We start from the raw sequence: 27,921 nt of genomic DNA on the forward strand, positions 1-27,921 counted from the left end.
TGCTCAAATAAACCTTTGTGGGAAACGGTTTATATCAGGAAATAAACACTTCTCCAAATGAAAGACAAAGACTTCCTGGTTTCTGGTTGCTGCCTCTCAAAAAGAAGGTACTGTAAAACTAAAACATACACAAGAAATTCACATTAAAATCACACACAATAACAATGTACCTGTGAACTGCGTATGTGTGCCTCTGTTTTTAAAGTTTAGCGTTACTTTATGAGACTCATTTTAACAATCGTGAGTTACGTAAACATGACGTCACGTGCGTCTTTTTCCGGTCAGTTGCCATGGAAATGCGTCATGCGTTAATCTTAAAGCCGTATAGTGCCCAGCACTATATATTATAAATAATTATATATGATTTTTTGTTATCATGTAATATTCGTGAAACATTTAGGTAAAAAGTAGGGCTGCAACGATGAATTAATCGATTTTAGAGAGTTGTTTTTTTTAACAATTACTACGAGCTGTGTGATTTTTTAGCTTCTTAAATGTGAATATTGTCTGGTTTCTTTGCTCCATTTGACAAAAAAAAAATCATTAAAACTAGGTTCCAGGTTTGATAAACACTGATCAACATTTTAAGTATATTTTATAGACAAAAAAATATTAGATCAATCGAGAAAATAATTGACAGATTGATTCTAAAACTAAACAGTATATTTCATTAAACACTGAAAAGACATCTCTAGCAGTTTCTTTGACAACCACTTTCACTGACACTGAGGCCATCTTTGCCAAGATGAAAGTAGCTGTGAGTAGTGAAAGAGCATTTACATTTTTTCTTTTTAACATGGTTTAACTCTTCCATGTAGGCTACTGCACTTTATCTAAATTTTTTAAACAATACAATGTGCATATATCCTCTTTTATGTCATGTGCCTCCTCATATCCTATAAATAATCATGGTGGGCCACCATGGCCAAAGATGCCAGGGCCATTTTTTGGTCCCAGTCCAGCCCTGCTTGTGTATTACACTAGAAACACGTTTCCTTACCCCTCGTTAGCCACAGTCCAGCTGATCTCTGTGAAATGATGTTTCACTTTGTACACTTTGGATCAGGACCTAGTCCAAAGTGGTCTATATGCAGAAAAAACATTGAAATGTGCCTTTATTGCATTTTCACAAATAGAATAAAGGTTTCACAAATCAGAGACTGAGTTTTTATGAATCTTCAGGGTCTGTAGATTAATCTAGTCCAGATTTCAGAAGTCTGGTTTTTGATCCAGACCTGTTCTAATGAGGTCTGGGTATAAAACAAAAAAGGTGAAATCTCCCCTTTAGCATTTTCACACATAAAATAAAAGTTTCACAAATACAACAGTGGATGTCATGCAAGGTTAATGTCTTACCTAACATGTCTAAAATGTTTTTACATCAAGAAGTGTCACAAAAAACAGAAAACCAGTGTACAAACAGTCGCACTGTGCATCAAGTTAATTTTCCCCTTAAGCGGCTGCATCAGAGCCAAAATAACCCGGTTTTAAATTGATCTCTTATTGACTGTCAGATTTTTGAAAAAGGCCGATGCCGATTTTGCGACAAAATGCCGAATATCGTCGTTGATAATATTTTGAAAAAATATTTTGAACTCATACATTTTTTCGTTGGCAACATAATGGTGATGAACACTGGTTGGAAGGGCCCCCTGGGAATTTTTGCTTATAGAGCCCCTACAGACTCTAGAATCGCCTCTGCCTATGAGTCGGCAAAGTGTGAAAAAGATGACTCACTCATGTTTTTGTGGTCCTCCTCAGTCTAGGTACAGGTAGATAAAGAGATAAAACACACAATGTTGACTTCCGCACTCACTGGCGCTAAATACCTGGAATTGTTGTCTTGCCGAGCTCCGCTTTGTCCGTAAAACATGTGAGAGTGCTGGTGAGGGCAACGGTATCTGACAACCGGAAGTCCGTGAAAAAAGTTCTATTCTTGGCTCCACAGTGCAGCACAGAGTTCTACACAAACTTCCAGCATCAGAGGATTTATTTGTACAGTGGATACATGTCATGACGGCAATGTGCCTGCTCGAGCCTGCAAATGATCACTTTTCCAAATGCTAACTGCTGTTAGCTCCCAGTAGCCTCTGTGGCTGATGTCATTTCCTGTCCCTTAAGTTTCGTTTTACTTTTTTTTTTAATAAAGAGAGACTACTAAACAGAGCTTTCTGAACAGGGCTGTATTGCCAGGGTGATTGAACTGCTGTGGTGCTTCATCCTTATGGTATTTTGACCAAAGCATATCACAGACATGTTCATTAGGACACCAGGGAACTAGTTTAACTTGGATAAATAGGGTATAATATGACTCCTTTAAGTACAGTAACAAAGTATTTTTACTTTATTACATTACAACACAAACACTGGGTTTGTTTAATGTATAAAAGTGCCAACCATCACGTCAAAATTGTAATTGCTCTTATACTCTGGCGGCTCATGACAATACAGCTGTGATACTATTCATATTCCATCAGCCACAGCTAAACTTTGTGTTTAATGTTGTCAGATCTCATGAGAAAACAACAGAAAATACAAATACATTTCAATCCACATCTCTTCTCTTGTTGCCTGCAAACAGCAACAAGAGCGGCAGTGACAACACTTGAGTTTAAACAATTACTTTAATTATACTTATTAAAAGCAGTGGTCACAAAGTGCAACCTAAAAAATACAAAGCTGAGAATAAGAAAAAAAAAATAAGATTGTGTTTTCTAAATCCATGTTATCTGTTCACCTTATTCTCCCACAGCCCAACTCTCTGCCTGATGGAGGTTTAAGTGTGAACATAATCTATCGTAATCTGCAGATAATCAGGCTAATGTGTGCATGAACACTTGGCGGATGATCTGATCATCATGGTAGCCTTTTTGAGGGGAACAGCCCCTTTCCATGAATTCCACCTGATACATGTGTTCTCGTACGCGACGGCATCTTCAGTCATGTACAGGCCATTGAGGTTGGCGTTGTGGCATTGGTTGTACCAGAATCCACCGATAAAGTGTTGAGCGCAGTTATTGGCCCACGGATCCTGGTCTTTGTCGTAGGTGGTGAACTTCATTTCGTTGTGTTGTGATAAACTGTCGCCTAGAAATAAAGAAGAACAAGCTGATGCAAAGCAAAGACTTTTCAAAAGAGTATTTGAACTATTCCTTTAAGTGTTTGTCTGTGTGCATTGTCTTTACAGCTTTAAATCATGGACTGCCCACAAAGATAGATGACATGATATGATGGATAGGGGAAGCCAATCCATCTCTATTGCCTCCTGGTGGCGGGTCGTGGTATAAACCCGGTTTTAAACAGATTGGACAAAATAATAATAAAGAAAATCTAATAAAATCTTTCCAGAGATGGTTTCTTTCATTGCAGTTCTTACCACAATGATATGGTAACATGTTCATGTTTGTGGTGAATTTGGTGTTTATTTATTATTTAATAAGCAGAGTGAGACCTCACTGACTCAATGGGGAGGAAATGGAGACACGTTTGTCCATCTTTGTTTACAGTCTGTGGTAGAAATAAAATGTTCTTTTCCGAATACACTAGGCCAAGTTTTAAAACGTATGTTTCCAAATTCAGATCCATACAGTGACCCTCACCTGCACCTCCACCTGTGTAGCTGCCCAGATGAAGCTGATATCCACCCTTCTCTGACTCGATGGAGAAAGAGGAGTACAGTGCTGAGGCCTTTTCTCCATCCCATTCTTCCAGGTCCACTCTCAGCTCATTCTCCTTCCTTATAGTAAGATAGAAGATGTTGTCCAAGCCTATATAGACACACATAAAGTTATATTTCAGTTTACCTCCAGCATCAAACACTGTATTTCCCACCATTTCTGATTAAATATAGGAACTTAAATGTAATTTATTCCTCTTTAGGACTCACCGAGCCAGTATTCTCCAGCGACGTTCCCAAATCCTGTCTTATAATTCTTCCAGGGTCTGAAGAAATTTTCACTTCCATCCATCCTCCTCTGAAACACCTGAGAGGGAGAATGAAAGTTGAAATATGAAATATACATTCCACATTAAAATATTTTATTACTCTTACTATTATTTAATTTACTCATCCAACAACCCAACAAGTCCAGTTTTTAAGTTAAGTTAAGGGTTCTATATGTATGACATGTATTATTAAATCATAAAATGACCATGATATGTCATTGGAGATTGAGGAAACATCCATCCATCCATCTTCTACTGCTTTATCCTCCACATGAGGCTCACAGGGGAAGCTGTGCCAATCACAGCTGACATAGGGCGATTACCTGACCTAAAAAGCCTTGGGATCTCTCTCAAAAATGTCTTGACCAGAGCAGATGAAAAAATAGGGTCTGCAGTGGAGATGCTTTAAAATATACACGTAAATCGATATTTCTCGACTCAGGGGAAACAGAGGGAGGGAAACACAAGTCCCTGACCCAGATGAAAACAGAACGGAACATGTTTGTGGTCCGTTATTGTGATAATTCTCTACGGCTGCTCCTCAGCACTTGAAACTTTCACTTTCAAGCTCCACCTGTTGCTGACATGAGAAAATGAGCCACACTCATGTAATGTTTTGACTCTTTTAAATGATAAAGGTGTACATATTTTACATATATGACCATTCATAATACATATTTGGGTGTCAGGATATTGTGTTGTCAATGACAGTAAAGCACAAAGACACATTATGCTGCCGAGAAAGGAAAGGAAAACAAAGCAAAAATAACCAGCTATAGAAAATATTATGAGATGAATGCCAGGTTTTTGTTATGAGTTTTTTAGATGAAATATAAAATGTATATTAAATATACTACATGCAAAGTAGATTTTTGTATTGTGGAATTATTACAGCTGGGGATATGTCAATGATTAGCAGCAACACTGATTATTTTTTTTTTTTGTGCAGTGTCAAATATTCACACTCGTGCCGCTAAGCACAAAAATGTCAGATTAAAAAACACAAAGATATATAAAAAACATTATACATTTGCCTCTTTTAATACATCAATTTCAAAAATACCACATTATTACAGCCTGGGATATGTCAATGAGAGGAGGGGGAAATTGTGACAATCCCATCTAGTGGAAATAGCACATTTTTTCTCCAAATGCCAACTATGGCCAAAAACAACGCCGTCTGGTGGAGAGTTGTAAAAGTTATCAATTCCAAAGCCTAGAATGACACCCAGAAATTATCAAATGCATGTATTATAATTTAATGGAAGCAAGCGTCAACATTTCAGTTTGAATGTGTTTCAATGGCACATTTTTTGCACTTAACAGTTTGAGTGTAACACTAGTTTGTAGTTGGAAATAACAAGATCAAATAAAAATAAAAATTTTTGCCAAAATTCATGCCATGTGCATGAACACAGACAAAATCATCAAAAGATGAATGAAAAAAAAAAAAATCTAAAATAGTCAAAATAAACACACAGCTTGTGTCTATTAATAGGAAATCTGAGGAGCACTCACCGTCCATCTGCCCCCATCAGTGTCCATGTCACAGAAGACATGCAGTGGTGTGGTGGGACCTCCTGGATAGATGGCGTACACTCCACTGGAGCTGGTGTTGTCACGGCGATAGATATCATCACAGTCGTTGGGCAGGTAAGAGTGGGTGTCAGAGTGGGTGTCAGAGTGGACCGAGGCCACAAAAACCAGCAGAGCTCCAAAATATGTTGCCTGTACAGAAACATGAAGATATGATTATATAAGTGCACAGATCATATGTATACAGTAGTTTCACAGGTTAATTTTCACTCATTTTTTTTGCTTTTCCATTAGTGATAGTGCCTGGTGCTTTTTAGTTCCTGCTCTGGCGAGGTTCCAAGAGAGCTGAGCCGATACTAAATGTTTTGTTTCTTTGATTACTCTTTTTTATTCCTGTTTTTATATGTATTTTAAACTCATATGTTATTCTTTCTTTCCTGCCCATATAGGAAGATATGAGTAATATTATCATTATCATTATTATAATAATAATCATAATAATTATTATGATTATTATGATTATTATTATTAATAATCGCAATAATAATAATAATAATAATAATAATAATAATAATAATAATAATATTAGTATCAAAACAAAATCACAAAGAACATGATGTGAGTGTAGAGTGTGACTGTGCTCTTACCTTCATCGCCCTCATAAAGCTGAGTAGAATGCTGTCAGGTCAGAGTCTGCTCAAATAAACCTTTGTGAGAAACAGGTTATATCAGGAAATAAACACTTCTCCAAATGAGAGACAAAGACTTCCTGGTTCCTGGTTGCTGCCTCTCAAAAGAGGGTACTGTTAAACTAAAACATACACAAGAAATTCACATTGAAATCACACACAATAAGATACAAAGGCATCTACAGCATTTACAGTATGAGAGAATGTCTTATTGTACCAATATGGAGAAATTCAACATTAAAATCCATTCAACATTAAAAACATCAACCCCAACATGTGTGAAAGGTTGTTCCAATGGCAGTCTGTCTGCTGGCAAGTCTGACATTTTCTGTTCTTCCCATTTCCCTCTTATTTTCTTGCAAATTATGCACTTGTGTATAATTAAACAAGTTTCCTTACCCCTCGTTAGCCACAGTCCAGCTGATCTCTGTGAAATGATGTTTCACTTTGTACACTTTGGATCAGGACCTGGTCCAAAGTGGTCTATATGCAGAAAAAACATTGAAATGTGACTTTAATGCATTTTCACAAATAGAATAAAGGTTTCACAAATCAGAGACTGAGTTTTTATGAATCTTCAGGGTCTGTAGATTAATCTAGTCCATATTTCAGAAGTCTGGTTTTTGATCCAGACCTGTTCTAATGAGGTCTGGGTATAAAACAAAAACGGTGAAATCTCCCCTTTAGCATTTTCACACATAAAATAAAAGTTTCACAAATACAACAGTGGATGTCATGCAAGGTTAATGTCTTACCTAACATGTCTAAAATGTTTTCACATCAAGAAGTGTCACAAAAAACAGAAAACCAGTGTACAAACAGTCGCACTGTGCATCAAGTTAATTTTCCCCTTAAGCGGCTGCATCAGAGCCAAAATAACCCGGTTTTAAATTGATCTCTTATTGACTGTCAGATTTTTGAAAAAGGCCGATGCCGATTTTGCAAAAAAATGCCGAATATCGTCGTTGATAATATTTTGAAAAAATATTTTGAACTCATACATTTTTTCGTTGGCAACATGATGGTGATGAACACTGGTTGGAAGGGCCCCCTGGGAATTTTTGCTTATAGAGCCCCTACAGACTCTAGAATCGCCTCTGCCTATGAGTCGGCAAAGTGTGAAAAAGATGACTCACTCATGTTTTTGTGGTCCTCCTCAGTCTAGGTACAGGTAGATAAAGAGATAAAACACACAATGTTGACTTCCGCACTCACTGGCGCTAAATACCTGGAATTGTTGTCTTGCCGAGCTCCGCTTTGTCCGTAAAACATGTGAGAGTGCTGGTGAGGGCAACGGTATCTGACAACCGGAAGTCCGTGAAAAAAGTTCTATTCTTGGCTCCACAGTGCAGCACAGAGTTCTACACAAACTTCCAGCATCAGAGGATTTATTTGTACAGTGGATACATGTCATGACGGCAATGTGCCTGCTCGAGCCTGCAAATGATCACTTTTCCAAATGCTAACTGCTGTTAGCTCCCAGTAGCCTCTGTGGCTGATGTCATTTCCTGTCCCTTAAGTTTCGTTTTACTTTTTTTTTTAATAAAGAGAGACTACTAAACAGAGCTTTCTGAACAGGGCTGTATTGCCAGGGTGATTGAACTGCTGTGGTGCTTCATCCTTATGGTATTTTGACCAAAGCATATCACAGACATGTTCATTAGGACACCAGGGAACTAGTTTAACTTGGATAAATAGGGTATAATATGACTCCTTTAAGTACAGTAACAAAGTATTTTTACTTTATTACATTACAACACAAACACTGGGTTTGTTTAATGTATAAAAGTGCCAACCATCACGTCAAAATTGTAATTGCTCTTATACTCTGGCGGCTCATGACAATACAGCTGTGATACTATTCATATTCCATCAGCCACAGCTGAACTTTGTGTTTAATGTTGTCAGATCTCATGAGAAAACAACAGAAAATACAAATACATTTCAATCCACATCTCTTCTCTTGTTGCCTGCAAACAGCAACAAGAGCGGCAGTGACAACACTTGAGTTTAAACAATTACTTTAATTATACTTATTAAAAGCAGTGGTCACAAAGTGCAACCTAAAAAATACAAAGCTGAGAATAAGAAAAAAAAAATAAGATTGTGTTTTCTAAATCCATGTTATCTGTTCACCTTATTCTCCCACAGCCCAACTCTCTGCCTGATGGAGGTTTAAGTGTGAACATAATCTATCGTAATCTGCAGATAATCAGGCTAATGTGTGCATGAACACTTGGCGGATGATCTGATCATCATGGTAGCCTTTTTGAGGGGAACAGCCCCTTTCCATGAATTCCACCTGATACATGTGTTCTCGTACGCGACGGCATCTGCAGGCATGTACAGGCCATTGAGGTTGGCGTTGTGGCATTGGTTGTACCAGAATCCACCGATATAGTGTTGAGCGCAGTTATTGGCCCACAGATCCTGGTCTTTGTCGTAGGTGGTGAACTTCATTTCGTTGTGGTGTGATAAACTGTCGCCTAGAAATAAAGAAGAACAAGCTGATGCAAAGCAAAGACTTTTCAAAAGAGTATTTGAACTATTCCTTTAAGTGTTTGTCTGTGTGCATTGTCTTTACAGCTTTAAATCATGGACTGCCCACAAAGATAGATGACATGATATGATGGATAGGGGAAGCCAATCCATCTCTATTGCCTCCTGGTGGCGGGTCGTGGTATAAACCCGGTTTTAAACAGATTCGACAAAATAATAATAAAGAAAATCTGATAAAATCTTTCCAGAGATGGTTTCTTTCATTGCAGTTCTTACCACAATGATATGGTAACATGTTCATGTTTGTGGTGAATTTGGTGTTTATTTATTATTTAATAAGCAGAGTGAGACCTCACTGACTCAATGGGGAGGAAATGGAGACACGTTTGTCCATCTTTGTTTACAGTCTGTGGTAGAAATAAAATGTTCTTGTCCGAATACACTATTAGGCCAAGTTTTAAAATGTGTCTTTCCAAATTCAGATCCATACAGTGACCCTCACCTGCACCTCCACCTGTGTAGCTGCCCAGATGAAGCTGATATCCACCCTTCTCTGACTCGATGGAGAAAGAGGAGTACAGTGCTGAGGTCTTTTCTCCATCCCATTCTTCCAGGTCCACTCTCAGCTCATTCTCCTTCCTTATAGTAAGATAGAAGATGTTGTCCAAGCCTATATAGACACACATAAAGTTATATTTCAGTTTACCTCCAGCATCAAACACTGTATTTCCCACCATTTCTGATTAAATATAGGAACTTAAATGTAATTTATTCCTCTTTAGGACTCACCGAGCCAGTATTCTCCAGCGACGTTCCCAAATCCTGTCTTATAATTCTTCCAGGGTCTGAAGAAATTTTCACTTCCATCCATCCTCCTCTGAAACACCTGAGAGGGAGAATGAAAGTTGAAATATGAAACATACATTCCACATAAAAATATTTTATTACTCTTACTATTATTTAATTTACTCATCCAACAACCCAACAAGTCCAGTTTTTAAGTTAAGTTAAGGGTTCTATATGTATGACATGTATTATTAAATCATAAAATGACCATGATATGTCATTGGAGATTGAGGAAACATCCATCCATCCATCTTCTACTGCTTTATCCTCCACATGAGGCTCACAGGGGAAGCTGTGCCAATCACAGCTGACATAGGGCGATTACCTGACCTAAAAAGCATTGGGATCTCTCTCAAAAATGTCTTGACCAGAGCAGATGAAAAAATAGGGTCTGCAGTGGAGATGCTTTAAAATATACACGTAAATCGATATTTCTCGACTCAGGGGAAACACAAGTCCCTGACCCAGATGAAAACAGAACGGAACATGTTTGTGGTCCGTTATTGTGATAATTCTCTACGGCTGCTCCTCAGCACTTGAAACTTTCACTTTCAAGCTCCACCTGTTGCTGACATGAGAAAATGAGCCACACTCATGTAATGTTTTGACTATATTAAATGATAAAGGTATACATATTTTACATATATGACCATTCATACATCAATTTCAAAAATACCGCATTATTACAGCCTGGGATATGTCAATGAGAGGAGGGGGAAATTGTGACAATGCCATCTAGTGGAAATAGCATATTTTTTCTCCAAATGCCAACTATGGCCAAAAAGTGGAGAGTTGTAAAAGTTATCAATTCCAAAGCCCAGAATGACACCCAGAAATAATCAAATGCATGTATTATAATAATGGAAGCAAGTTTCAAAATTTCAGTTTGAATGTGTTTCAATGGCACATTTTTTGCGCTTAACAGTTTGAGTGTAACACTAGTTTGTAGCTGGAAATAACAAGATCAAATAAAAATACAAATTTTTGCCAAAAATTCATGCCATGTGCATGAACACAGACAAATTCATCAAAAGATGAATGAAAAAAAAAAAAATCTAAAATAGTCAAAATAAACACACAGCTTGTGTCTATTAATAGGAAATCTGAGGAGCACTCACCGTCCATCTGCCCCCATCAGTGTCCATGTCACAGAAGACATGCAGTGGTGTGGTGGGACCTCCTGGATAGATGGCGTACACTCCACTGGAGCTGGTGTTGTCACGGCGATAGATATCATCACAGTCGTTGGGCAGGTAAGAGTGGGTGTCAGAGTGGGTGTCAGAGTGGACCGAGGCCACAAAAACCAGCAGAGCTCCAAAATATGTTGCCTGTACAGAAACATGAAGATATGATTATATAAGTGCACAGATCATATGTATACAGTAGTTTCACAGTTTCACTGTCACTCATGTACTTGTTTTTTTGCTTTTCCATTAGTGATAGTGCCTGGTGCTTTTTAGTTCCTGCTCTGGCGAGGTTCCAAGAGAGCTGAGCCGATACTAAATGTGACCACTGACTGGTCAGAGAGTGTCATCACAAAGAGTCATGAGCGCGACGTCAAAACACAAGAATCAAACAATGCCATACTGAAGATCAGTTTAAAAGACTTAAAAACCCTAAAAAACATGCGTTAATCTCCAACATTTACCAGGGAAGTGTCTAAAATCTCAGCATTTAACAGCGGAGTCTGATGTATTTAGTGACAGCACTGCTGAAAGCCGACAATCGTGAGCCGATTCACAACTCCGTCCTCTGTGTTTTCATTCAGTGACTGTGTCAGACAATGTCTGTGCTCCGGTTATAAAGGAAGTACTCAACTAATCTTTTTAATTAAAGGTGCCATATGTAAGAATGTGGCCAAAAACGGTTATTACATTCAAATTCAAAATACCGAGGTCTCTGACGGTGGTGAATTTTTTTTTTTTTTTTTTCTTAAATAGCCACAGAACATTATCATCTGCATCCTAAATAAATCTGATTAAAATAATCTCCTGCTTTTTATCTACTGCTGGTTCACAGCGGTTCTAGAAGTGCCAGTTAATATTTAACTAAGAATACAGTTTCAGGAGGTGGAAGCCAAATTAACCCCAGCAACAGTCAACGTTTCCATCTGGTTATTATAGAGGGGAAAACGCTCTCTCTCTCTCTCTACATATAGATTCTGTTTATACTTCCATTTATCTATATATCGATATATAGATGTAAATATAGACGTATATATAGTATAGCCAGATATTACTGTGCAGGATGGAAAGATCATCACATATTTTAAACACCTGAGAATTCTCAGATCTCACAGATGTATTTTAAGAAATGTGAGCATGTGTTGGACAATGTGAGATGAAAGTTGAGAGGATGATTCAGGTTTTTTGGTGTCAACAAACACAAAGTCAGTGCTGCTGAGCTGTGTTCGCCCCCTGCTGGCTGTAACCTCGACAATCAGAAGAGCCATTTTTGACCTCTCTCGACCAAAACCTATTTGACATCATGTAATCAGTTTTATATATAGATATATCTATCTATATATAGAAATTAAAGTTTGTTTCATTTAAGAAATTTCAGAATTACAAAAAGTTTTTACCGTGAAATAATCCCTTCTGTTCTTTGTGGTAAATTGATAAAATACTACTTTAAAATACATAAAATAGTGTGTAGATTTGATGTGGTTCATGGTTGAGAAAAGCTGTATATGCACGGTGGCCTGGAAGTGCAAAACATTATTACAAAACATGAAACACTTTTACAATTTAACAAATGAACATAAAGTTGAAACAATTTTACTTTTTTGAAAACAAATGTACAAAATGTGAATCACTTCCCCAAATAAATTTGTAATAGTTTTTCATATAATAATGGTTTGCACTTCCAGGCCACCGTAGTATGTGTGCCGTATGTGGATGACAAGATGAACAGGACTACAGTGTGCACGTCCGTCATGTATATATGACTTCAATTAGCCCTTAGTGCTCACAGGGCACAGATCTGTGCCACAGGTGCACCCATAGTAATTTGCCATAGGAATAATACACAACTCCTTATATGGACATCCGAGGGGTGTGTCTAAAGGTTACATTCAGGCTTTTGCGTTTTTTCCTTCCTCTTATGTGTTGTTGAGTCAAAGTTATGATTCATTTTATATTGTATTTTTAGTAGTAAAGCAGCAATAATTGTGCAGAAGTCACAAACTCAAAATAGGGAGTTTTTCTTTTCTTTTTGTTCATAGAAATGAGTCAAGTGAACTTTGAACTGTGACGTATTTACAAATTTCACAAATTCAATGAACAAATTTAAACATGTTGAGAACTTTTTGCTCAGGTGTGTTTATATAGTTGATGAAAATAAAATGTATTATTTCATCAGTTTGCCTAGGCTGTGCTGAAAAAAAGGATATTAGACACTCTATAGGGTACATTCTTATAAACTCTGTATATTCTGTATGTTTAAAAAATGGAAAAAAGCAGCCGAAAAGCTTTGTGTTCTAAAGGCTAATTGTTGAGAATGTCTTCCCATATTTCAAAAACAACATTTATCATGTCTGGGGAAGTTAGTTTGTAGTTTGTAAATACAGTATTTGACGTCAAAATAGGATGTGAGGCATTTTGTTAAAGTAACAAAATATTGAAACACTTATTTCTCTCTTTTTTCTTTGTCAAATCTACAGGGAGCCACTGCAGAGGGGCTGGAGAACCCCAAGGGAAAACAGATATTAACGATTAAGAATGTGTTTGCTGCTTTATCTTGACGTTAAACAGCCTTTTCTGACAAAACATCTAAAGTCCAGTCATCTTATTTACACAGCACTTTCCAAAATGCAAGCTCAAATAGTGCTTTGAGAAAAAAGAAAAACAGGATAATCAGAGACGGACAAAGCCATTCAATCCTTTAAATACAAATCACCAACATACAGTTCAAATAAAAGCAAATAATGTTTTAAAAATAATAATTAAAAAAAAGAAGTGAATTGAAGAGCAGTCAGGAATGGGGTGATAAAACCAGATGAATGTATTACAGTATGGAGCCATCACTGTTGATAAAGTGATAGATCAGTACTGTGCTCTTACCTTCATCGCCCTCATAGAGCTGAGTTGAACTCTGTCAGTTCAGAGTCTGCTCAAATAAACCTTTGTGGGAAACAGGTCACTTTTAAACAGACACATCTGAATATACGTACGCCCACAGTGTCAGTGTTTACACAGGTGGGCGGGTTTTTTACAAAATTACACAATCATGTAAAAACCTCATTTACATAAAAGCTGGGGCATACACTTGAAAAAAAAAAAAAAAAATCTTAAATTTTGTTTATTCACTTGAACTGACAAAAAATTTGCAGAATGTAAATGAAAAAGTTGACTGCAAGACATGAGTCACGTCACATTTCCTTTTAATTACCAGTGCGGTGCTCGTAGGAAGTATGTATTCCTATAGTGGGAGCTGAAGAAGCTTTTTCAGTTATGGTAATGCATGATTAGGAACGGAATTTTTTTAATTTTCGATGTAGTTACGCTAATGCTAATCGAAAATTAAAACATTTGTGCCTAATGTAGTTGCACAGTGTTTGTATTATGTTAACCCTACACTAATGCTAATCATAGCCTTTGGAACCTTTGGAAACAGGTTCGCCAAGTTAGCCGCAAAGTAGTAGCATGCCAATGCTAAATAAATATGTGGTCCCGTATTGGTGAATGGACACCTCATCGTTTCAGTATAACACCATGTTCTGTGGTGAACCGTGTGAAAATGTCTCACCCACAGTGAGGACAGCCTCTTCACTCCCACCTCCCTGCTCCAGACAGCGCAGCTGCTGCTGATGAGCCACTGCCTGCCTGGTGTAGTGGGATAAATCGGCAAAAATTAAAATTCCTCCAAAAAATGTGAAAAACAAGGATGCACACCATCGGGCCATGCTCAACCCATATCCAAAGTTATGGTAAAGGTGCATTATGTAATAAATCTAAAGCAACTGGCCATAAAATCCTTCTAATATGTCACAGAGACTCAGGAATAATGTTCATATAACAAACTGGACTCACCAACAACAAAAGTACAGCCAAAATATTTGCATTAAAAAAAATATTTTGCAGTCTGCAAATCATGTTTATGTTTTGAAATCATGTTTTGGCATGTGGCGCCACCTACCGCCCTCTACCAATCATTGCAGTCAGTAGAGTCTCAGCTGCCGAGCAACTATGGGTTGCCAGTTACGTCAGAAAACAAAACCTAAAAGACCTCTGTATTTTGAATTTGGATGTAGTAACTGTTTTTGGCCACATTCTTACATATGGCACCTTTAACACACACACAGACACACAGACACAACTTGCTTTATAGATAGTATAAAAATTGTTTTAGATAAGTAGTTAGTAATAACACACTGTACTTTCAATCAGACTGAATATTAATAAGCGCATATTGTTGCAAAGCAAAGTCTACTTGGAAGTAACCTAGAAGTTTATTGAAAAGCCACCAGGGGGCCACTCTGCAGGTTGCAAAAGGAACTCAATTTAAATATAAGTCTGGGGTAAAACGAGCTTTTACTTCTCACTTGACCTATTACACCAGTTAAACGTTTTCCTGAGGAGTTAAAGGTCTCAATCAGCTCTTCTCCAATAAAACATGATGTCAGTTTATTAAATGACCATTTAGAGGCAAACACAAGCTGTCTTGTGGTAAAGAGCAGGATTTGTTTTTACTAATGTGATGTTCTTCGGCGGTTAAAGGAAATAAAATCCACTGATAATTGGTATTATTTACTCTGAGGTTCCTGAGCGGCTTTATTTACAGGGACAGAGTTACCTCGCCTCTCCTCCTCTTATGCTGGTTCTCGAAATATGTTCTTCAATGTAATTTAATAATATTAAAAAGAAAGAAGGAAAGAAATAAAATAAAATAAATGTCTCCTCACACTCATTTCCTCAGCCCAGAGTCGAGTCAGAACCTGCTTGACATTTACAGCACAGTTATTGATGGCTCCTCTCGAACACGGAGAGGAAATCAAACCCAGAGGCCTCTGAATGATGGCACCAAGGAAAGGTCAATGAAAAAGTAGATTCTTTCCTCAATGATTATGTATCTCTCTCTATTTCTTCCCGCCTATCTCAGCTTTCTGGTGGTGAATTGAATAGAGAATGAGAGAGATGGGTGGGGGAGGTGGAGGAGAGGGGAACTGTATAAGTGATGGTTTTCTGCCAGGTTTTGCTGCTGTCGACATTTAATCCATGTTAATAAATGACTCCTGAGGTCATCACTATGTAGCTGCGAAGAAAGTGGGAGAAAAATGAAGGCAGGAGGGAAATGGGTTTCTCTGTGCACGTGTGTGTGTGTGTGTGTGTGTGTGTGTGTGTGTGTGTGTGTGTGTGTGTGTGTGCTTGCGTGCTTGCGTGCATGTGTGTGTACCTGGTATTCCTCATGTTGTGGGGACCTAAATCTGTTTATACAGTCGCATTATGGGGGACTTGTCTGCCTTATGGGGACAAAAATCAAGTCCCCATAATGTACATTACTACATTTTAAGGTGAAGATTAGGTTGAGGTCAAGAGGTCAGGGTTAGGTTAAGGTTGGCGTTAGGGTCAGGGTTAGGATTAGCAGTATGATTAGGATTGGGGTTAAAGTTAGGGTTAGGATTAGGCCAGTAGTAAATCTCCAGCGAATGAATGTAAGCCAATTGTTCTTGTACTTGCGGCATACTGAGGACCAGTGAGGGTTTTCAACCAACAAAACGAGGTCATTTTACGAAGTGTGGACATTTTGGCCAGTCCTCACTTTGTTTTCATTGAAATCACTTCCTTAGGTTGTAAACATGCTATACTCTTACTGCTATACTGTTTTTTAACAGAGGTCCTCAATTTGGTACAAAAACCAATTTTCCAGTCCTGGTGTTTCACACACTTTTTGCTCTGGGGCTCCACTTGCAGACATATTATGGTACTGCACCCAGTAGTTCTTTATAGATGTCATCCATGAAGCAGATATTTGTAATTGTGTTGATTTATAAAGTGGAAATGCTGGTCCTGATTTTGTACCCGGTCCTCAGCAAGTACAAGAATGTGTGTGTGTATGTGTGTGTGTGTGTGTGTGTGTGTGTGTGTGTGTGTGTGTGTGTGTGTGAGTGCAGTATCCACCTAATGTTGAGACTAAAACCCAGGCTTGGTGATGAGGGACACAAAGGCTCTCGCTCGACTCTTTGTCTGCCTTTACATTAATAAGATTGTGTCCCGCCTCCCTTTAACAAAAGGCACCTGACCTGAATTGCTGTGTAAATACTGATACACCTCAGAGATTATTGAGATCTTCATGGATAGTTCACCTTCCGTAGCGACATGTCGTTTTCTATTACTTCGGTACCTTCTCAATGTCGACCGAGTCGTCATAGCATGGCTGCATGAAACTGCCATGACGTTTGTTTAATACACAACACAAACACACAAATAAGACAAGCGCAAAGCACTTGTTTTCAGTGTAACTGAATCATTTGAATCAGTTCATTAAAAATAGTAGTTCAGTACTTGCTGCATGACCAGAAAAAAAATAAAATACAGCTGAACGGGTTGTGATTAGGCTCACTATCGCCAAATACAGACTCATTTTGGAAATGTCCTTGCTAAATGTTTAAAGGTGCCATATGTAAGAATGTTCATTTTGTCTGTACTGTTGTTGTTGGTGAGTTCAGTTTGTTATATGAACATTATTCCTGAGTCTCTGTGACATATTAGGAGGATTTTATGGCGAGTTGCATTAGATTTATTACATAATGCACCTTTAAAGGGAAACTGTAGTATTTATGGGTTTAGATGACCCAAAATCCACTTCTTTATACATAATATGTATAAAGAAATGAGACATAAAGACAATGCAGGAGCACATAATAATATTATGTGCTCCTGCATTGTCTAGTCGCTGTATAATATTTTTTGTTTCATTTTCGTAGTGTTTCAAAAAGTCATGTAAAATAACATGGTCGCGGGCCGCTGTTTTGCATTGCCACGACGCCATGTTTCTACGGGAGCCTGTATAGACAAACCCGAGAGAACAAAACGAGCGCCGAGACGAGGCTGAGAGTGGATCTTTTTACGCGTTTAGAATGGAGGACCACACATATTTTAAAAAGACGACGAGGACGACATTTGACCGGCTGAGGATACTGTAGTGCTCAGGGAAGGGAGGGGGTGAGCAGAGGAGCAGTTTGTTGTTGTAAATTTCAGCCTCTCCTCCGGATGTCACTATAAACTACTTACTTCACCTTTAAAGCGTGTTTTCAGGATTTTTAAGTCTTTTTTGTGTCGGATGTCTTGCTCATGAATTTCCAGCGATGACACACTCTGACCAATCAGTGGCCAGCAGTTTGTTGAGGTCACATTTTATTATTGGCTCAGCTCGCTAGGAACCTCACCAGAGCAGGTACTAAAAAAAGCACCATGTACTATCACTAATGGAAAAGCAAAAAAAAAAAAACAGTTGAGTCAAGTCGAGCCAAGTAGCGATAAAACTGTATAATAGAAAAGTGCCATAAATTGGCTGTAGGCGTGAGAATGTTGTGAATGGTGAATGGTTGTTCGTCTTTATACGTTGGCCCTGTGATGGACTGGCGTCGCGTGTCAGCTGGGATTGGCACCAGCAGCCCCACGACCCTCTTGTGGAGGATAAGACGAGACAATGAACAGGTGATGTTCCTACATTCAATTTTACAATTGCTCTCTCTCATTAAAGGTCACATAGAGTGGTCCTGTTGCACATAAATGTTAGTTATGGAGGTCTAGTTACATACATTAACTTGTTTTTATGGTCAAAAACCTCCTAGTTGCTGTAAACGAGCCGATAGAAAACTTTTTGAAGCACTTGTCAGCCGAGCTATTTCAGACATAAATGTTGCCTGAGAAGACAGACTGTGTTGTGATTGGCTAGTACCCCGGAAGTGACATTCGGCTCACCCGCTCTCAGAAGTGCAGCTCCCCCCTCTGGAATGGTGGATGCACTGCGACTCATTATCAAAACATTGTTGTAACAGTGTTTAAAAATAGCTTCTTCACGACTCCCCGCCACAGTCCCTTTTATGACTTTGACCCAGAGTCAGACCCAGAGTCAGAAGACACTGACGCTCCTGAAACACCTCCACAACGGACTTTATTTTTCTTCAGCGGTTCAATGTACGCAACCGGATGTGCCCGGATTAGTGCCCGGAGCAGGACGATCGGCTGTTCCGGAGAACCGGTGTTTACGTAGCTATAACGGGATTTTCAGAGGTCTCGCTGAGCCCGAGATTACAATAAAGCCCAGCGTTCTCAGCAGTGGCTGAACTGTTTGTTTTAAACTTCAGGGCTTCATAAACAAGGTAATGACGCAGATACACACTAAAAAACAGCGTTAATTGGAACTTCCGGTCTAGGTCCACTTTAACATCGATTTACCATGGAAACAGATGATTCCGCTTCGGTGACAGCAGGTGTAGGAACTCACATCGTAATAAATGCAAGGCATCATGGGCCATAGGAATGAGGTGGACATATAGACACCTGAATACTTTTAGATTTTTCTTCCTGGCTGTGGAAATTCACTTTTTGTAACTCTTTCTCTCTCTTATTCGTTGCTCTACCAAAGCATTTTGTACAGAGAGATGCTTCTTTGTGCTGGTTTTTAGGTCAGTGTCACTGTGAGACGCTGTCAAAGACGACAACCTTTTCCTTTCACTTTCTTTCACCGTGTATCTCCCAAACATTATGATTATGCAACACTAATTTGTTCTGCCTATTTGAGATTAAAAGAGCTGCTGCCTGGATGTTCAGCATACAAAGTGCAGGACAGTGACTGTGAACACTGCATTAGGTCATGGTTGGGAACGGAGGAAGGCAGTGATCGATATTTAATAAAAAAGAAACATTAAATATATTGGCTGGTAAATCAAAACACTGAGATGAAAGACACTAAAACTACAAGTTAGGTATTTGTCATCTATAGGTTTATTACAGTACAAAGGGATACATGGCTGACTCATGAAATCCTAGAGCTAAATATTGATATTTGAATTTACTCATTAAAATACTTGGAAATTAAAAATGTAATTAATGTATTAATGGAGGATATAATTAGATGTTTTTCCTTTTCTCTCCAAAGCCATTTAAGGCACCATTATATGGTTCATTGACACAAATAACGAGAAAGGGACATTTTAAAAACACTGTTTCTCAATCCTTGTGCTGAATGTTTTAGATGAGAAGTTGATGATTGATTTCTATCAACTTATCTTTATTATTCTTTGAGAGACCAAGTCTTCCTTTTTCTGTACTGAAGTCTTGAGCGTCGCAGGCCTTCGCTGATTGGTCACATTTCACGATGTCATATTCTGTGAAGTAACTGGATGTCTGCTGATTGGCTAGCTGAAATCCACGTGTTTCCAAGATCTTGAGGTTTGCGATTTGGATGTTACCAAATCTAGTTCTTGGCGAAGGGTTGAACAGCTTTCATTGCATAGGAATCTGAAAGTGTCATAATGGAAGACATCACATTAGTGAAAACAAATCCTGCTCTTTACCATTGATGTATGGTTGTGTGATTGTCTTGCAATATACCAATTATCGCAGAATTCGCTTGTTGCATTATTATTTATCTCTTATACATTGTGATTTACTCTCCTAATCACTGCTGTTTGGTCTTTTAGATACAACAAGGCTAAGATTATTTTTTTTTTAATTGCTTAAAAGTAGCTTAAAAGTAGCTCTAGGTTTCTTGGGCCAAGGTCAGAATTGAAAACTTGGCCTTACACTCGCAGTCACCTGTTCAGCTGCTCATATCTAATCAGCCAATCACATGGCAGCAGCTCAAGGTCAAACTGAGCATCACAACGGGGAAGGAAGATGATTGACAGGGGCTAAATGTTAATTTACAAAAACTGTTACTCCGATCAACACGTGCAGAGGCGCAGCTTGTGCACAGGCAAGGCAGGCAACTGCTTGGGGCCCCAAGCCGATAGGGGGCCCCCGACACTCGGAGCCTGAGGGCTGTTTTTACTAAAATGTGCAGTGACCAGCCGCCTCCCCGTCCCTCTAAAAAAAAATGGCCGATTTGCAATGACATCTCAGCAGGAAACCTCCCTAAAGGGGCCCCACCTCACTTTAACCTCTGTGAAGTTATCGTTCTGCAAGTTGGAAAATGAAGAGGATTATTTGCAGTGTAATGCATATGTTTTTTAATCAGTTTATATATGTTTTTTTGTTTGTTATTTAAAGTATTTTATTGTTCTATATATTTATATTGTTTTATATTGTGGGTTCTTTACAGTGTAATGTATTTTTTTACTAAGGTTATATAGTTTTTTTTTTAAAGATATTTACAGTATTTTATTGTTCTTTTATATTCATATTTTCACATACAAGGTTTTTCCATGTTAGTTCATAATTTTGAACTCGTTGGTGTCAGATTATTTGTAACATAATGGTGATGAAACATTGGTTAGAAAGGCCCCCTGGGGATTTTTTCTTAGGGCCCCTGCAGACTCTAGAATCGCCTCTGAACACGTGTGGCTGTAACTGAACTGCAGTTGACAGCATCGAGGGAAAACCCTGAGCTCTGGTCAAACAGTCACAGAGGAGTATTTCACACACACTGAAGAGCTAACTAAAGCAACACTCTTGTCTTTGCTTGTCGTCCCTTTCCTGGTTTGCCCGATTGACTGTGCTTTATAAAGATTTATTTTGCTTTTTATGCTTTTGCGGGGTTTCTGTTGGAGTCTGTATTGTGCTGGGAGCTGGTCATTCGTTAATACTAGCAGACTACAGCTCACTGGCTACTCACTGCTTTGGTAATGGTGGGTGGAAGTCAGACACTGATGTTTACCCTAAGGCATCGGAGTCACATAACATTTCGATTTTCACAGGAAATCTGACCTGATTCCAATGCATATGAATCAGTCTTCAGGACGTTGTAGGCGTAGATGGAGGAGGATGAAAAGGATGTTAATGTTCATTTATTGACATTAAAAGAATAATTAATGAATGAATACTGCTCCATAAAGCCTGTTTAAGTCACTTTGAAAGTGCTATGGCTGCTGGTCTGAGTATTTCAGTAGCTGCAGTCTGGAAAAGAGAAAATAATTCAGTGAGCAGCAGTTCAGTTGACACCAGAGGTCAGAGGAAAATGGCCGGACTGGTTTGAGATGATAGACTATATAGACTATGTCTGACTGTACAACATGTCAAACCTCGAAGCAGATGTACTTCAGCAGCAGAAGGACACACCGGGTGCCACTTCTGACACTTTTCTGGGTTTTCTGTGAACCTACTGGGACAGGGAGTGTAAAACGTAGTGCAGTGGTTCTCAAACTTTTTATACCAAGAACCACCTGAGAAAATAATGAGCTCCTGAAGTAACAACGTTATCACCAATGTTAAAATACAGTGGTGTAACTAGGTCAAGTGAAGTCAGTTAAAGACTTTTCAGGAGGCAGATTTATTCCTAATAAGGAAATAAACAGTAATTTGCTCTCGCGTCATCCTCCTCTTCCTCACATATACTGCACACACAGGTATAATGACATTAGATCACGATAGAGCGAGAGATAAGGTGACTAATTATTATTATTTCATTTATTATTAGATTATTTGTTTCATTTTCTACGCATACACATACCCTGGTATATACACTACAACACTATTTCTGATTTTCCTCCGAGTCCCACCAGAGGAAGCTCACGTACCACTGGTGGTACCCGCACCACACTTTGAGAGCCATGGACTTAGTGTAGTGTAATATCACCTTGTTTATTTTTTTGTTTGTTCATAAATAATTATTATCACACTAGAGCTGAAACGATTAATCGATGAATCGATTATTAATCGATTATTAAATTAATCGCCAACTATTTTGATAATCGATAATCGGTTTGAAGCTTTTTTCATGATTGAAACAAGATTTCTGATTGTTTTAGCTTCTTAAATGTGAATATTTTCTTTGTTTCTTTGCTCCACATAAACAAAGAAATCATTAAAACTGAATACTTTTGGTTTGTGGACAAAAAAAGACTTTCGAGAACATCATAATTTCCAGGTTTGACAAACACTGATTGACGTTTTTTTAACATTTTATGACATTTTATGAACTAAACGATTCATCGATTAATCGAGAAAATAATTGACAGATTAATCGATTACGAAAATAATCGTTAGTTGCAGCTCTATATCACACAGTATTTGTGTATATAAATAGCATCCCACAGACCATGTGACCTCTGGTACTGACAGAGGACGAGATCAGCCTGTGCTTTTGGTGTAAAAATGAGACACACACACATGAACCAACACACGTGTAAAAGCGCATGAACAGATGTTCATCAATGAAACAGTGAGCTGCAGCATTTCTCTGCACCACTGGATGGCAATGCTCCTCCTGCTCCTCCTCCTCCTCCTCTCTCTGCATCTCGTTTTCCCACCTCCCCCACCCTTCCGCCCCACTCTCCATGCACTCCTCCACTCTGTTGCCCTTTCCCTGTGCCTCCTCGTCTTGTGTAGGAGGAAGATTAGAATCGCCAGAGAACACAATAAGGATTACCAGATCGATATCGGAGGCGATATCTTTCTCCCATCTGTTTTACATGGTCTATCCCTCCATTTCCCTCTCCGCTCTGCCTCTGTCACTCACTTGTTCTTTGTGGTTAATTTGTATTTTTATCATCTGCCCTTCAAGTCTCTCATTGCCTCTGAGTATATAAGAGGAAATGAGAGCGGGGGGGAAAGAAGGGAAAGAAGGGGTGGGGCAGATAAGGAGATAGAAATGCACAAATAATGAAGGGAAGCACACGCATACAGCTGTGACATGATGGCTGTGATGAGACATTTTCTTTCCTTTCACCTCACAGCTGCTATTGATTCATTGAGAACCGCTTACACACACACACACACACACACACACACACACACACACACACACACACACACACACACACACACACACACACAGGCACAATGCTATTAATTCATTATACAACGCCAAACCGGCTGAGCAGAGGCTCACAGAGAGATCGCTGTAAGTAGCTCATTTCATACACAGGCAGGGATTCATCGTTGAGTGCCGATGACAAGAAACACCTAGAGGTATTTTTCTGTCCTCTCAGATGGACTGAGGCCTGAGGAGAGGAGAGGAGAGGAGAGGAGAGGAGAGGAGAGGAGAGCAGGAAAAGACAGAAATAAACACAGGTGCACAGATTTATAGGCTCAGAATAACAGCAGGAACAAGGGAGTCTTGTTTGTCCAGTTCCTGGGAACACAGAGAGATGGTAAGTGAAATCCTACCAAAAGAAAATTAGTCGATAACCTCAGGTATGATGGTGTGTGTGTGTGTGGGGGGGGGGGGGGGGGGGGGGGGTGAGAGAGAGAGAGCGAGGCTCATCTTTTATGTATGAGTGTTTGTTTAGCACTTGCAGCTGTGCTTGGGTTACTTCCCCTCTCGGTCACACACAACTGACCAATAAACCCTCTCTCCATCTCTGAACACATCTCTGGACAAACTCCCTCATTGTTACTGTGTTTACTTCGTATATATCATGTCCAAAAATAAACCCTCGGAATCACTGAGAAAACTCTTCAGGTGTAATTTCTAAAAATGTCAATGATGCGTGCTGGGCTTGGTGTGGCTCAGGTTCATTCACACACATACAACACACACACACACACACACACACACACACACACACACACACACACACACACACACACACACACACACACACACACTCCCTCACACTCCCTGTGTGTGTGTGTTTGCCAAGCACACACCCATTTCCTGTGTCCAACTGGGATACAAGCTGGTGACACACACCTACACACACACACACACACACACACACACACACAGGTTTGCACAGCTATTTTTTAAGACACTGTATTGACATACATTTATTTTTTACAGCCTTAACAAAGCCACTGTCCCTACTTTTAACCATAACCAGTTAATGCCTATAAAGCCTAACTTCACTTACCAGAAGTGAGGTTCTGCCTCATTAGGGTCAGGTTTTGGTCTCCATGAGGACTACTGGTCCTGACACGGCCAGTGTGTTCACGCTAGAAAAGGTATTTTAAGAGGTAACAAATACAAACACGAACACACACACAACCAATGTATGGTCTGTTAAAACGCAAGGTTGTACCACTAAATCCAAAAATCCAAACATCAAAAAGTAGGACGTATGCCACACACACACACACAATTAAGTACAACTTTACAAATGTGTGCGTGAACCTCATTGATATGCGTGAGTGAAGGCGTGTTATTGGTTCCTACGGGCTCGTTTGGGGCTAATTAGAGAGAGTAATGAGATAAGAGGAGTGGGAGAGGGAGGCAGTGCTGTGATGGATGAGGGGAAAGAGACAGCATCTCAATGAAGAGAGACTCCGAGGGAAGACGAGAGATCAAATTAGAGAATGAGAGGGAACAAGAGTTAAGGTAGTGAGTAATGCTGAGACTCACGGATTATGTGCTGTAAAGGCACCTCCGTGTAAACACTCAGACATGATTCTGCTCATTTAAACTTCACAAATCTGTTTAATGGCATGTTTTATCTGTTCCCAGACCCTGACACTGGGAAGATACTCTGTGGTGGAAAGAAAATCATTCTTAAGACTTGTCGTTTAACAATATATCATTTAACATTATATACAATATATATTTAACAATATATCTGTGGCATTTCTACCGATACGTCTTGCACTTGTTATCCAAACATTGTTAAAGAGAGGACCGCACTCACTTATGCCCTTAGTGAGTCGTTTACCAAGTTTGAAGCCTGTCAATCAAACTGTTGTAATGTGATTAACATTATTATACAAGTCAAGGGGTGAATTCCAATTCCTTGCTTAACCCTCAATCTTAACCCTCAATCTCAAAAATGCGCGCTCCCTCTAGTGCAAGTGCTGTTTCCCGATTCTCAGAAAAATTAAGTTGAGGGGTAAGTTTAAGGGCTGTATCGCCCTCAATATTGAGATTTTCAGAGACCACCCTTGGTAGCAAGGGCTACCCAGAATGCATTGCGTGTTTTCACATAACAAAGCTGGCGTCAGAAAGCAGCGAAGCGAGTGCGATACAAATTAAGTATTTTCTTTGTTAATAGAGATATAAAAATGATGAAAACCATTGTATTATCTTAGTTTAGGCCCATATTATGGATTACTGACGTCATTGTTGCGTAACATTTATTTTTATTTTACGATCTTTTGTCAATAGCCGGCCGGTGCGGGCAAGCGATCGTTTGCTATGGTTTACTTTTCAATAAGCCGTGGTGTGTGGTAACTGTCAGCTGAATATGTCCGTGGTTGTGGTATTTGTATGAGTATCATCTTATAACTAACTGACAACCTAATAACTTGACTGACAAACGGATCGTAATAAATAATCCTGACGTAATTGTGTTCTTCTTCTTCTTCTTTTTTGGAGTTGACAGACTGGAAGCAGCTTTCACGTTATTCTGCCCCCCGCAGTCTGAAGATGTATCTGCATTTAAGGGGTGTCCCATTTCTAAGTGACAAAATAACTGGCCCTCAAAACCAAGTGTTGAGGGTTATTCGGTAATCTTAATTAAGATTAAGGGTTGAGTTTGAGGGTTAAGATAGGAATTGAAGGTCTTTCTTGTTCAGACGTATGAAGATATCATGTAGAAATAGGTGTAGTGCAACATCAGTGTTACAGTTAGTGTTAGTGTCCTTTAAACCCATGTTCCATGAACTGATGTTTAAACTAATTTAGTACGGTCACCATGTTTGGAATGAAATGCAATTGCTGCCGAAATCTAAATGATTTAATTCCATTTTCTGTTGTTAGCACATAAACTCATCCTACACTACCGTTCAAAAGTTTGGGGTCATCTGTACATTTTCAATTTCCATTCAAACTCACACTTTAAGTCATCAAAAGAGCTGCAAAATGAATAAAAAAAATAAAGTCAAGACATTGACAAGATTGGAAATAATGATTTTTATTCAAAATAATAATTCTGCTTTCGTTAAAGAACCAGCAAAACTGTTTTCAGCTGTGCTAACATCATTGCACAAGGGTTTTCAAGGGTTTTCTAATCATCTAATAGCCTTCTAACGTGATTAGCAAACACAATGTACCATTAAAACACTGGAAATGGGCCTCTATACACCTACATATTCCATTAAAAAGCAGATGTTTGCAGCTAGAATAGTCGTTGTATAATGTATAGAGTGTATTTCTGATTCATTTAATGTTAGATTCATTCAAAAAGTGCTATTCCTTCAAAAATAAGGACATTTCTACGCGACCCCAAACTTTTGAACGGTAGTGTATGACCATCGCAGAACACAGGATCTGAAAACAATGAAGCACCTGTGGGAGAGTTTGCAGTGATGTGTTAGACAGCGCTCTCCACCACCGTTATTAAAACATCAAATGAGGAAAACTCTTTCGGAGGAAAGCTGTTCATGTACCTCAGACGAGTTCAAAGACTTGGATCAACTATATTAAAAAAAACAAAAAAAAAACACCAAAATCAGTTCACCCAAGGTCTGGGATATCATTTTCTTGCCTTGTGATCAAAGTATCATTCGGTTTACTACTTGTACTGTATGTCGTGGAGGGAGCCTGAGAGACATTTTATCATCTTTGTTTTGAAAATGCTTGAGGTTTTTGTGCTAACACGACATTTTCCTGTATCTTATATCTGGGTTTCATTACCCAGTATCATATATAGCTGGAAAGAATATAATACACTGTTTATACATTAGCTAGGGTTAGGGTTCCTTCCTTCCATGACCATCCATGCAAAGTTCTGCTTTGAAGGACCAGTTTCTATGATTCAGTGACATCTAGGGGTGAAGGTTCATACTGCAACACAATCTCACAATCCCCATTTAAGTGTACATGAGAAACTATGGTGGCCTTTAGGTGACATAAACACATGGAGTTTGATTCTGGGCTACTGTACAAACATGGTGGTACAATATCACAGACTCCAGGGAGGGCCCACTCCCCCTGTAAAATAATGGGCTAATCCTTCAGTAACTTTATATTGCTCTCTGGATTATAGTCATTTATTTGAAATGTAAACATATATATATATATATATATATATATATATATACAAAGGTATAGGTTTTAAAAAGACATCAGTTTGAAGAACGCTGTAGAAACACTATCCTAAAAAAATTTGGATGATGCATGTGAAGCACAGTCAGGTTTATTTTGATTTTCAACCTTCCCCACATCCATGTCACATACTTCAACCATCCTATCTCCCTCCCTGACCTCCACGAGCCCGACATCTTGTTACTGTCACATTTTTAAAAGAGAAGAAAAAACCTTTTCTCTCTCCCTGCTGCAGGAGGATGTCATTCCTGTGTAAAACACCCATTCACATCCTCACTGAGCCTTTTCTCTCACCACCAGCTTCTCGACTCCAGGAGGAACACAT

General features: G+C 38.9%; 2 protein-coding genes across 2 annotated transcripts; both read right to left on the reverse strand.

Annotated features, from left to right (window-relative positions):
* Nucleotides 1-2,545: 2,545 nt before the first annotated feature.
* LOC310943696 (microfibril-associated glycoprotein 4-like) lies at nt 2,546-6,134 on the reverse strand (the record flags this gene model as incomplete). Its single annotated transcript, XM_083909331.1, has 6 exons — nt 2,546-2,571; nt 2,911-3,087; nt 3,600-3,767; nt 3,887-3,983; nt 5,464-5,673; nt 6,129-6,134. 6 exons carry the CDS (start codon nt 6,132-6,134, stop codon nt 2,546-2,548), a joined length of 684 nt encoding a protein of 227 aa, XP_083765457.1.
* A 1,980-nt stretch (nt 6,135-8,114) lies between these two features.
* On the reverse strand, nt 8,115-27,921 carry LOC310943697 (microfibril-associated glycoprotein 4-like; the record flags this gene model as incomplete). Its single annotated transcript, XM_083909332.1, has 7 exons — nt 8,115-8,140; nt 8,480-8,656; nt 9,172-9,339; nt 9,459-9,555; nt 10,634-10,843; nt 22,800-22,999; nt 27,891-27,921. 7 exons carry the CDS (start codon nt 27,919-27,921, stop codon nt 8,115-8,117), a joined length of 909 nt encoding a protein of 302 aa, XP_083765458.1.

This window comes from Microchirus variegatus (genome assembly GCF_963457635.1).
Source record: "Microchirus variegatus genome assembly, chromosome: 23".
Lineage (NCBI taxonomy): Eukaryota > Metazoa > Chordata > Actinopteri > Pleuronectiformes > Soleidae > Microchirus > Microchirus variegatus.